This window comes from Oncorhynchus mykiss, chromosome 16 (genome assembly GCF_057628025.1).
Source record: "Oncorhynchus mykiss isolate SJ-2025 chromosome 16, ASM5762802v1, whole genome shotgun sequence".
NCBI classification, from domain to species: Eukaryota; Metazoa; Chordata; class Actinopteri; order Salmoniformes; family Salmonidae; genus Oncorhynchus; species Oncorhynchus mykiss.
In genome coordinates, this window is record NC_143037.1 from 64,887,501 (window position 1) to 64,900,793 (window position 13,293).

Here is a 13,293-nt window from a genome sequence, read left to right on the forward strand (position 1 = left end):
TGGGACTGGTGAAATGGGCCCATGTGTCAGAATTGTCCCTCTATATTTAGCCTTAAAGGGAATATCCACTCAAAAACTATCTTTTGGTAAGTCTATCTTTTGGTAAGTCCACGATCTCTTCATTAGTCCACTGTTGATTTAGTCTCAAAAGCAGTCAAGTTTTCAAGATAGCATTTTGCAGCTTGACACTTGGCTTCTTGAAAACCCAATATCTTATAAACTTGACTCCTGACAACAGCAACAGTGGACTAATGAAAAAATAAAATAAAATTGTTTCTGAGTTGATTTTCTTTTGCTGTTGTTTTTTTACCACACCACTTTATGCTATTTTTATTAAGTTTTTATTTTTAATCAGGGAACACGGCAACTCCTGGGAGTGCCATTAAGCTGACTGCTCTTTGTTTTATAGAGAAAACGAGAGGGATAGAGGGATAAGAGAGGGGAGAGGACACTTGTTTATCGGTTTTACCAGAAATTCCTAATTTTTTTATCATCACCCTCTATTGATAAATGACTAAAAATGACCTCTATACTAGGGCTTGTCAACTCAGAACCAGATGACTGGGTTATACAGATTATAAAAGACCTTCCTCACACTTAATATATTAATTTCATTTAGGCATTAACAGCTGTACTGCTCGCCAGAAGGAATAAGGCTGTTTCCAGGAGACCCCAGGCCAAACCAGGAGGGCTGGCAACCCTACAAACCTACTGTACCTCTAAATCCACATCCATTTTCCCCTATTGTTCATTAGATGTTCTGATCATTCTGAGGTGAGGAGATGAGGGCTGGTACATAGCCACTGTGTTGAAACACACATTAGGGTCACGTGTGGCTGGGTCAGTGTGACTTTGGAAAACGACTCCCTATGTAAGCCTGGCCGGGATCCATTGTGGTTAAAACCTATCCATTAACATTTTTCCCCTTCCCTAAATCTACAGTATACTGTAAATATACTGTATTTAACCACTCTTGTCCCCATCTCCACAGTTTAGATATGTTATTGATTCAAGTGGGTTCATCCACAACATACAGTGAATTCGGAAAGTATTCAGACCCTTTGACTTTTTCAACATTTTGTTACGTTACAGCTTTATTCTAAAAAAAACATTTTTTAAAAACATCTCATTAATCTACACACAATACCCCATAATGACAAAGCGAAAGCAGGTTTTTGTAATTTTTTGCAAATGTAAAACAGAAATATAACAAATTAAAAACAGAAATACCTTATTTAGATACAGTACCAGTCAAAAGTCTGGACACACCTACTCATTCAAGGGTTTTTCTTTATTTTTACTATTTTCTACATTGTAGAATAATAGTGAAGACTTCAAAACTATGAATAACACATATGGAATCATGTAGTAACCAAAAAAGTGTTAAACAAAACTACATTTATTTTAGATTTTAGATTCTTCAAAGTAGCCACCCATTGCCTTGATGACAGCTTTGCACACTCTTGGCATTCTCTCAACCAGCTTCATGAGGAATGATTTTCCAACAGTCTTGAAGGAGTTCCCACATATGCTGAGCACCTGTTGGCTTCTTTTCTTTCACTCTGCAGTCCAACTCATCCCAAACCATCTCAATTGGTGATTGTGGAGGCCAGGTCATCTGATGCAGCACTCTATCCCTCTCCTTGGTCAAATAGCCCTTACACAGCCTGGAGGTGTGTTTTAGGTCGTTGTCCTGTTGAAAAACAAATGATAGTCCCACTAAGTGCTAGGGTTGCACATTTTGGGGAATATTTAGAGGTGGAAACTTTCAGTGGGAATTAATGGGGATATTTCCATGTACAGATAAATAGATAAGCAGTTAGATTAAACAACTCCTTTGTAAGATACATGTATGGAAGCAGGTGAATTAACACTCCTCAGTTCGCAGACTCAAGCAAGCTAAAACACACATGGTAGCAAAAACTATCTAGCAGAAATTGTTACGATTTACTAGTTAACAAAAAAATCATGTATGTCACATAAAATATATGCTCCCCACCCAGTATTATAATAAAAACTTACCTGAAAGTATGTATTCCTTGGCTCGGATAGTGTAGTAGTGTGGGCTCAATAGCATCTCATTAGTGTGCAAGATCTTGAGAATCAGCTGTGCATGTGATGGAAGAATGCACTGTGCATGCAGAGGGTTGCAATTCCATTGAATTGGGGATAGTTTAACCAAAATATGCCACAAGACCTAGAATTGCCTTATGTGTATCCCACAAAAGAAATTCACTGTTATAAGCTATCGTGTTTTTTTTATGTATTTAAGCAAAATTCCCCAAATTCCAGGGCTTAACTTTCCACAGAAAATTTCCAGAAATTTTTCCAGAAACGTTTCCGACCCTTTGCAACTCTACTAAGCGCAAACCAGGTGGGATAGCGTATTGCTGGAAAATGCTCCGGTAGCCATACTGGTTAAGTGTGCCTTGAATTCTAAATAAATCCCAGAGGATGTCACCAGCAAAGCACCATCACACCTCCTCCTCCATGCTTCAGAGTGGGAACCACACATGCGGAGATCATCCGTTCACCTACTCTGCATCTCACATAGACACAGACGTTGGAACCAAAAATCTAATTTGAACTCATCCTTCAGTAGTGGTTTCTTTGCAGCAATTTGACCACGAATGCCTGATTCATGCAGTCTCCTCTGAACAGTTGATGTTGAGATGTGTCTGTTACTTGAACTCTGTGAAACATTTATTTGGGCTGCAATCTGAGGTGCTGTTAACTCTATGTACTTATCCTCTGCAGCAGAGGTAACTCTGGGTCTTCCTTTCCTGTGTCGTTCCTCAAGAGAGCTAATTTCACCACAGCGCTTGATGTTTTTTTCTGCGGTGACTGACCTTCATGTCTTAAAGTAATGATGGACTGTTGTTTTTCTTTGCTTATTTGAGCTGTTCTTGCCATAATAGGGCTATCTTGCGTATACCACCCCTACCTTGTCACACACAACTGATTGGCTCAAATGCATTAAAGAAGGAAAGAAATCCACAAATGTACTTTTAATGCATTCCAGGTGACTGCCTCATGAAGCTGTTTGAGAGAATGCCAAGAGTGTGCAAAGCTGTCATCAAGGCAATGGGTAGCTACTTTGAAGAATCTCCAATATAAAATACATTTTGATTTGTTTAACATGTTTTTGGTTACTACATGATTCCATATGTGTTATTTCATAGTTTTGATGTCTTCACTATTATTTTACAATGTAGAAAATAGTAGAAATAAAGAAAAACCCTTGAATGAGAAGGTGTGTCCAAACTTTTGACTGGTACTGTAAGTATTCAGACCCTTTGCTATGAGACTTTAAATTGAGATCAGGTGCATCCTGTTTCCATTGATCACAGTTGACGTTTCTACAACTTGATTGGAGTCCACCTGTGGTAAATTCAATTGATTGGACATGATTTGGAAAGGCACACACCTGTCTATTTAAGGTCCCACAGCTGACAGTGCATGTCAGAGATAAAAACCAAGCCATGAGGTCAAAGGAAGGTCAAAGGAAATGAGGTCAAAGGAAATGTCCATAGAGCTCCGAGACGGGATTGTGTCGAGGCACAGATCTGGGGAAGGGTACCAAACAATTTCTGCAGCATTGAAGGTCCCCAAGAACACAGTGGCCTCCATCATTCTTAAATGCAAGAAGTTTGGAACCACCAACACTCTTCCTAGAGCTGGCCGCCCGGCCAAATTGAGCAATCGGGGGAGAAGGGCCTTGGTCAGGGAGTTGACCAAGAACCCGATGCTCCAGAGTTCCTCTGTGGAGATGGGAGAACCTTCTAGAATAACATCTCTACAGCACTCCACCAATCAGGCCTTTATGGTGGAGTGGCCAGACGGTTGCCACTCCTCAGTAAAAGGCACATGACAGCCCACTTGGAGTTTGCCAAAAGGCACCTACAGGACTCTCAGACCAAGATTGTCTGGTCTGATGAAACCAAGATGGTCTGGTATGATGAAACAAAGATTGAAGTATTTTGCCTGAATACCAAGTGTCACGTCTGGAGGAAACCTGGCACCTTCCCTACGGTGAAGCATGGTGGTGGCAGCATCATGCTGTTGGGATGTTTTTCAGCGGCAGGGACTGGGAGACTTGTCGGGTTTGAGGGAAAGATGAACAGAGCAGAGTACAGAGATCGTTGAGGAAAATCTGCACCAGAGCGCTCAGGACGTTTGACTGGGGTACTTCAACAAAGTACTGAGTAAAGGGTCTGAATTCCTGTGTAAATGTGATATTACAGTTTTTATTTGTAATACATTTGAAAAATGTCAAAAAACAGTTTTTGCTTTGTCATTATGGGGCATTGTTTGTAGATTGATGAGGGGGGGGGGGGGGGCAATTTAATACATTTTTGAGTAAGGTTGTGGAATGTGGAAAAGGTGAAGGGGTCTGAACACTTTCCGAATGCACTGTATTAGGTGCTGGGAGGGTATACTGTGCTGTATGTGGGGAGAAAGGGCAAAGCTGTATTACATTTTCATGATAATTCAGAAATGTCATCAAACTCTATTCATACAGTACATGATTCAACTGTACCTGTTTTCCGTCCAATATCTTATTTTCTTTCCCCTGGTTTCATTGTTGTGCTGTTGTGCTTAACGTCTTTGAGGGATAAGATGTTAATCTTCCCTAAGACAACACTCCTATGACTCTATTCTCTGTAGGATCCTTCTCATCTACACTGGCCCCCATGGACCACTCAGTCATTGATTCATATGAGTTAATAAAATCCCCAACACACACCTCATCCTGCTAGGAGGCTCTACCTCTTATTTGTCATTATGTTTCACCACAAGGCAATGCAAAACACATTTTGTGACAAGGTTTTTAGAGTAATAAGTGAATTAAAGCTAAATTCTCAGATTGGCTTCCTCCTTGGCTATGATAGCATGGTAATGATCGGCCCTTCGCTGTCTCCAGCTGCAGTTCCGGAGTCGTCTAGCAGGGGGTGGAAGGAGGCGCTGTCGACCAGCTACAGCAGCTCCACCAGTGGCAACTGGAGCTGGGACACCAGCGACCAATCAGTGCCCTCCACACCATCCCCACCCCTCTCCAACGATGCCAGCAAGAGCTTCCTGCTCCCATCCCAGGGTGATGACGTCATCGAGGACGTCACAGAGAGCACTCACTTTCCGTTTGTGGACCCCATACCCCGGAAGCGAAAGGTACAACTCGGGGTCGGGGGGTTGTAATGAGGCTTCGTCTCAATGCTTCTGAATATTTTTCCATACTCATCTCCTGATCTCCAATGAGTTCATAGATCACAGCGATTTGATTTATTCAGTCCAGTTACTTGGTTCTTGGGACTCTCCAGATGAGAATAATATTTGTAGCCACAGCCAAACCTAAGCTGCGACCCAGTAGAAATTGGCCATTGGCCAACAGTTGCTCCCATAGATTTAGGAACCCTTTCCCTGGTGTGTAGTATTCCTAACTCAGAGTAGTGTCTGGGGCCTCTGAAACCAACGTTAGGATCCTGTGACACAAGCCCTGAGATAAGGCCTGTCAATCTTAATGCCTCTGAGCGTGATGGAGTGTGTTCTCACTCTCTCTTTCCTTCTAGCTCTCCATTTTCTTCCCTTGTCTTTTCATGCGGTGGAAACAGTCCATGACGTAAATGTGGTTTCAGTATCAAGAAGAGCCATTAGCACCCTCACCCACCTCCGAGAGGAAGAGGGGAGTTAGAAGGTGGAAAGGGGAGGAGGTGTGTAAAAAGAGAGTTTAGAAAGGAAGGATTGGGTGTAAAAAGAGAGTTTAGAAAGAAAGGATTGGGTGTAAAAAGAGAGTTTAGAAAGGAAGGATTGGGTGTAAAAAGAGAGTTTAGAAAGGAAGGAGTGGGTGTAAAAAGAGAGTTTAGAAAGGAAGGAGTGGGTGTAAAAAGAGAGTTTAGAAAGGAAGGAGTGTGTGTAAAAAGAGAGTTTAGAAAGGAAGGATTGTGTGTAAAAATAGTTTAGAAAGGAAGGATTGGGTGTAAAAAGAGAGTTTAGAAAGGAAGGATTGGGTGTAAAAAGAGAGTTTAGAAAGGAAGGAGTGGGTGTAAAAAGAGAGTTTAGAAAGGAAGGAGTGGGTGTAAAAAGAGAGTTTAGAAAGGAAGGGGTGGGTGTAAAAAGAGAGTTTAGAAAGGAAGGAGTGGGGGTAAAAAGAGATTTTAGAAAGGAAGGAGTGGGTGTAAAAAGAGAGTTTAGAAAGGAAGGAGTGTGTGTAAAAAGAGAGTTTAGAAAGGAAGGATTGGGTGTAAAAAGAGAGTTTAGAAAGGAAGGATTGGGTGTAAAAAGAGAGTTTAGAAAGGAAGGAGTGGGTGTAAAAAGATAGTTTAGAAAGGAAGGAGTGGGTGTAAAAAGAGATTTGGGATGGGGGAAGAGAGAAGGGGGGGAATAAGAAGAGTTTTGGAAAGAAGGAGGGAGGTAGGGAAGGACTAAAAGGAGAGAATATGATGCTTCAGCTGTAGGTAGCTGAGAGAGGGAGAAGAATCTCATTACTCCACTGTGACAGATATAGGAGTGGAAACTGGAGGGGCTCATATATAGGAGTGGAGACTGGAGGGGCTCATATATAGGAGTGGAGACTGGAGGGGCTTATATAGGTGTGGAGACTGGATGGGGCTCATAGACTGGAGGGGCTCATATATAGGAGTGGAGACTGGAGGGGCTCATATATAGGAGTGGAGACTGGAGGGGCTCATATATAGGAGTGGAGACTGGAGGGGCTCATATATAGGAGTAGAGAATGGAGGGGCTCAGATACAGATATAGGAGTGAAGACTGGAGAGGCTCATATATAGGAGTGGAGACCGGAGGGGTTCAGCAAGTCTCAAGGTATTGCTTGCCTGAGGTAGAGTTCCTCATGATAAGCTGTAGACCACACTATCTACCAAGAGAGTTTCCATCTATATTTTTCACATGCGTTTTTATTTACCACCAGAAACCAACGCTGGCACTATGACCGCATTCAACAAGCTGTATAAGGCCATAAGCAAACAAGAAAATGCTCATCCAGAAGCGGCGCTCCTAGTGGCCGGGGACTTTAATGCAGGGAAACTTAAATCCTTTTTACCTAATTTTTACCAGCATGTCACATGTGCAACCAGATGAAAAAAAACTCTAGACCACCTTTACTCCACACACAGAGACGCATAAAAAGCTCTCCCTCGTCCTCCATTTGCAAATCTGACCATAATTCTATTCTCCTGAATCCTGCTCATAAGCAAAAACTAAAGCAGGAAGTACCAGTGACTTGCTCAATACGGAAGTTATCAGATGATGTGGATGCTACGCTACAGTACTGTTTTACTAGCACAGACAGGAATATGTTCCGTGATTCATCCAATGGCATTGAGGAGTATACCACCTACATCAATAAGTGCATCGACAATGTCGTCCCCAAAGGGACCGTACATACATATCCCAACCAGAAGCCATGAATTACAGAAAACATCCGCACCAAGCTAAAAGCTATAGCTGCCGCTTACAAGGAGCTGGACACTAATCCGGACACTTATAAGAAACCATCAAACAGGCAAAGTTTCAATACAGGACTAAGATGCTGCCAAAGCAACAGCTACTCTTCCTGAGGTCCAGCAAAACTAAGGCAGTCTATACCACTTTAAAAACATTCACAGATTTCACAACACACTGTGTGCCCTCAGGCCCCTACTCCACCACTACTACATATCGACAGTACTAAATCCATATGTATGTATAGTGTGTATGTTATCGTGTGTGTGTGTGTGTATGCATGTGTCTGTTGAAACGTTTGTATTGCTTCAGTCCCTGCTGTTCCATAAGGTGTTTTTCAAATCTAATTTTACTGCTGGCATGAGTTACTTGATGTGGAATAGAGTTCCATGTAGTCATGGCTCTATGTAGTACTGTGCTCCTCCCATAGTCTGTTATGGACTTGGGGATTGTGAAGAGACCTCTTGTGGCATGTCTTGTGGGGTATGCATGGGTGTCCGAACTGTGTGCCAGTAGTTTAGACAGACAGCTCGGTGCATTCAACATAAATAAAAGTAGTGATAAAGTCAATCTCTCCTCCACTTTTAGCCAGGAGAGATTGACATGCATATTATTAATATTAGCTCTCTGTGTACATCCAAGGGCCAGCCGGGCTGCCCTGTTCTGAGTCAATTGCAATTTTCCTAAGTCCTTTTTTTGTGGCACCTGACCACATGACTGAACAGTAGTCAAGGTGCGACAAAACTAGGGCCTGTAGGACCTGCCTTGTTGATAGTGTTGTTAAGAAGGCAGAGCATCACTTTATTATTGACAGACTTCTCCCCATTTTAGCTACTATTGTATCAATATGTTTGGACCATGACAGTTTGCAATCTAGTGTTACTCCAAGCAGTTTTGTCATCTCAACTTGCTCAATTTCCACATTGTTTATTACAAGATTTAGTTGAGGTTTAGTGAGTGTTTTGTTCCAAATACAATGCTTTTAGTTTTAGAAATATTTAGGGCTAACTTATTCCTTGCCACACACTCTGAAACTAACTAAAGCTCTTTGTTGAGTGTTGCAGTCATTTCAATCGCTGTAGTGGCTGATGTGTATAGTGTTGAGTCATCCTCATACATAGACACACTGGCTTTACTCAAAGTCAGTGGCATGTCTTTAGTAAAAATTGAAAAAAGCAAGGGGCCTAAACAGCTACAGTGCCTTGCGAAAGTATTCGGCCCCCTTGAACTTTGCGACCTTTTGCCACATTTCAGGCTTCAAACATAAAGATATAAAACTGTATTTTTTTGTGAAGAATCAACAACAAGTGGGACACAATCATGAAGTGGAACGACATTTATTGGATATTTCAAACTTTTTTAACAAATCAAAAACTGAAAAATTGGGCGTGCAAAATTATTCAGCCCCTTTACTTTCAGTGCAGCAAACTCTCTCCAGAAGTTCAGTGAGGATTTCTGAATGATCCAATGTTGACCTAAATGACTAATGATGATAAATACAATCCACCTGTGTGTAATCAAGTCTCCGTATAAATGCACCTGCACCGTGATAGTCTCAGAGGTCCGTTAAAAGCGCAGAGAGCATCATGAAGAACAAGGAACACACCAGGCAGGTCCGAGATACTGTTGTGAAGAAGTTTAAAGCCGTATTTTTATACAAAAAGATTTCCCACGCTTTAAACATCCCAAGGAGCACTGTGCAAGCGATAATATTGAAATGGAAGGAGTATCAGACCACTGCAAATCTACCAAGACCTGGCCGTCCCTCTAAACTTTCAGCTCATACAAGGAGAAGACTGATCAGAGATGCAGCCAAGAGGCCCATGATCACTCTGGATGAACTACAGAGATCTACAGCTGAGGTGGGAGACTCTGTCCATAGGACAACAATCAGTCGTATATTGCACAAATCTGGCCTTTATGGAAGAGTGGCAAGAAGATAGCCATTTCTTAAAGACTTACAGACTTACAGCTGTAAAGACTTACAGCTGTAATCGCAGCAAAAGGTGGCGCTACAAAGTATTAACTTAAGGGGGCTGAATAATTTTGCACGCCTAATTTTTCAGTTTTTGATTTGTTAAAAAAGTTTGAAATATCCAATAAATGTCGTTCCACTTCATGATTGTGTCCCACTTGTTGTTGATTCTTCACAAAAAAATACAGTTTTATATCTTTATGTTTGAAGCCTGAAATGTGGCAAAAGGTCGCAAAGTTCAAGGGGGCCGAATACTTTCGCAAGGCACTGTATCCTGGGGAATTCCTGATTCTAACTGGATTATATTTGATAGGCTTCCATTAAAGAACACCCTCTGTGTTCTGTTAGACAAGTATCTCTTTATCCACATTATAGCAGGGGGTGTAAAGCCATAACATCTACTTTGTGCATGAAACAAGTAACTTTTCCAGCAATTGTTTACGGACAGATTATTTCACGTATAATTAACTTGCACAATATAGAATAGGTCGACTTTTGTACTATGGGGGATAGTAGATTGACATAGGCTAGTGCTTTTTCTGTTTGTTAGGCCTACTCATCTTGTTGGCTGATGAAAATTAAATATGGACAGTTCTTCCAATATCTTCAATATGTAGCTCGGAAATGGATAAAGACACGCGCAGTTGTGTCCCCGATGTGTCTGTCTTCACTTGTAGCCTGTCAGAAAGATCCGATCATGTGACGGAGAGCCATGTGACTGAGAGGTGCTTCGGATTGCGTAGCACACTCAGGGCCAAGGGCACAACGCAGCACTCCAGGCTGCAAAAGGCATGGATTTTTTTTAGGGTGCATTACGGCCACAAAGGGGACACCACCATACAATTCAAGGCATTATCAAGTGCTTGTCAAATTGTGAATGAGTGACTGATGTAGTGTGTACTGTCTGCTCAAAAAAACTAAGCAGAGCTCATGCCTTTCAAGTGACTTTTCAAATCATCATTAGTCTCGTCATGCAACCTTACAATGTATTACAAATCAAAACATATAGCCAAACATTTGTAGGACATCTACAGTTACATTAATAACTCTAAATGAAGTGTTTAGGAGTACCTATTTCTTTGTTAACCGCTCCACACAGAAAAGCCGCATGTGCGCACTTCCTCAAATCGTTTGGAGAATTTTTTTCAGCTTTGTTCATTAGTATTTTTCATATTATATAATACTATAAAATACTGCCATGGAATTTTAAGTCAATCTTGGCTGTGGGAATTATAAGCAAATCTTGTCTGCTAAATGAACTAGTGTAGCCCACAGCCATTTGGCATAGCCACTTCCGGACCTGACGTAGCCACATCAGGACCTAACATAGCCACTTCCGGACATAACATAGTCACATCAGGACCTAACATAGCCACATCCGGATCTAACATAGCCACATCAGGACCTAACATAGCCACATCAGGACCTAACATAGCCACATCTGGATCTAACATAGCCACATCCAGACCTAACAGAGCCACATCAGGACCTAACATAGCCACTTCCGGACATAACATAGCCACATCAGGACCTAACATAGCCACATCAGGACCTAACATAGCCACATCAGGACCTAACATAGCCACATCCGGATCTAACATAGCCACATCCGGACCTAACATAGCCACATCAGGACCTAACATAGCCACATCAGGACCTAACATAGCCACATCAGGACCTAACATAGCCACATCCGGATCTAACATAGCCACATCAGGACCTAACATAGCCACATCAGGACCTAACATAGCCACATCCGGACCTAACATAGCCACATCCGGACCGAACATAAGTATGCTATTACTTTCTTCAGAAATAGACTACATTTTCTTCTTCATTACTTCTTTAGTCTAAAATATGTAATGGATTTATTATGAAGGTGTAGGCTATATTACATGGATTTATTATACTTTTTAAAATGGCTTTTAAAATGTGTGGAAACCAGGAGATGCCAAATGTGTTCATGTTAATTAACTGTCAATTACCGGCTGATGAAATGTCATGGCACCACAGCCCTAGTTACAGGACCAAAGGATTGTGCTCATTTGTCAAGTCATCCGTTAAATTTAACGTCTTATTTTAATGTTTGATGTTTATTCTTCAGCCTCACTTGTAAAGATGTGACAGAACATTTCACAGTGCTAGACAAACTGTAAAAATTCCATCAACTGTACACAAGGACTTGGGAGGCCATCTCAATGAGACTTGCACTGACATGCATGTGTGGTTGTTAATGAATAGCTGGTTGTAGATAAAATCATTACAGTTTGGATGCCTTGTGTATAAACCTGCCCTGGGTAAACCTAACAGGCAGTTTACTGTGGTGGTTCAGTGTAGTTGGCCATGACAAGCTGCCTAGCTAAGTCCTGACTGGCAGACAGCAGCAGCCTCTGTAGTCCCGTAGCTGAAGGGCATCTGACTGTGTGGAGTTGAGTACAACAGATGTAGGGTCTTAATTTGAGCCAGTTTGCTACAGCAGGAAAATAATCCTGCAGCAACAGGAAATGTGAATTATTACATGGATTATAATTAATGGACATTTTTATAGGGGTTGATACATTTTTCGTAAGGGAAAATCAAGTTTGACATTTCAAAGTGGAAATTGACAACTTCAGAAGCCTTTTTAGACCTCAAATAAACTACAAGCTTAACATTTCCTGCATTGTAGGAAAGTTCTCCTGCAACAGGGTGATCAAATGTAGATCCTACATGTATCTGACTATGTAGAGGAGTCATACTATACTATACTTTATAGTCGTACTATAAAAGGCTTAGGGAATGTGTTAATCACTACAGTGTTGCTGTAACAGTGTTACAACGAAAGGAAAACACTTTTGGCATTAAGGGATATGTCAATGTTTGTTGAGACGCTGCAGATTTTCCGTTATGAAACACTGAAAATGATTCCTATGTTTCCCAGTGCCATTAGAGCTGTTGTGTGTTATGCATTGTGTGGATTGCATAAGAATATAGACTGTATAAAGCGTTAATTTGATCAGCCGCTGATAAGCCTGTTCTATAGTTTGTCTTTTAGTTTCTCTCTCTCCCACTCCTCTCTCTCTCTTTCTCTCTCTCTCTCTCTCTCTCTCTCTCTCTCTCCCACCCCCCCCCCTCTCTCTCTCTCTCTCTCTCCCTCTCTCTCTCTCTCCCACCCCTCTCTATCTCTCTCTCTCTCTCCCACCCCTCTCCTATCCCTCTCTCTCTCTCTCTCTCCCACCCACCCCTCTCTCTCTCTCTCTCTCTCTCTCTCTCACTCACTCACTCACTCACTCACTCACTCACTCACTCACTCACTCACTCACTCGCGCTCTGTCTCTCCCTTTCTGGAAGCTGTTAAAAGGTGGAGAGCCTACGCCCACTGCCTGTCATTACTACTGATGCAGGTCCCAACACATTTCTCCCTGCCTGGGAAAATAAGAGTCTGAAAAACACAGCTCTGTCTATGTCCTTAGTCTGCATGTGAGGAAAGAAGGGATTGATATAGGTTTAAAATACTTATTTTGAGGTTTTACTTTTTCCGATTTGAAGATGTTAACAGCTTCCTAAACACTTGCTTATATTGTTGAGAGGTTGAACGCCTGTATGTGTGTCTGTCAGTCAAAGCCCAAAGTAGAGATCATGACCACATTCAATCAGGGTCACTGTCTAAGGCCTGCTTATATTAAAGTCTGTGTACTGGTCCAATGGTATTTTTCTGCTTGTCTAATAGTCTGTGTACTGGTCCAATGGTCTTTTTCTGCTTGTCTAATAGTCTGTGTACTGGTCCAATGGTCTTTTTCTGCTTGTCTAATAGTCTGTGTACTGTTCCAATGGTCTTTTTCTGCTTGTCTAATAGTCTGTGTACTGGTCCAATGGTCTTT

At 41.7% G+C, this 13,293-nt stretch overlaps 1 protein-coding gene across 6 annotated transcripts in view; it reads left to right on the forward strand.

Annotated features, from left to right (window-relative positions):
- LOC110492498 (zinc finger protein 704) overlaps positions 1 to 13,293 on the forward strand; it is a 109,474-nt gene that overhangs the window by 79,780 nt on the left and 16,401 nt on the right. For all 6 annotated transcript variants that reach the window (XM_036947512.2, XM_021566874.3, XM_090203742.1 and 3 more), the window contains one exon: positions 4,925 to 5,169. In XM_036947512.2, the coding sequence (XP_036803407.1) occupies positions 4,925 to 5,169 (245 nt within the window). The remainder of the gene's footprint in view (positions 1 to 4,924; positions 5,170 to 13,293) is intronic.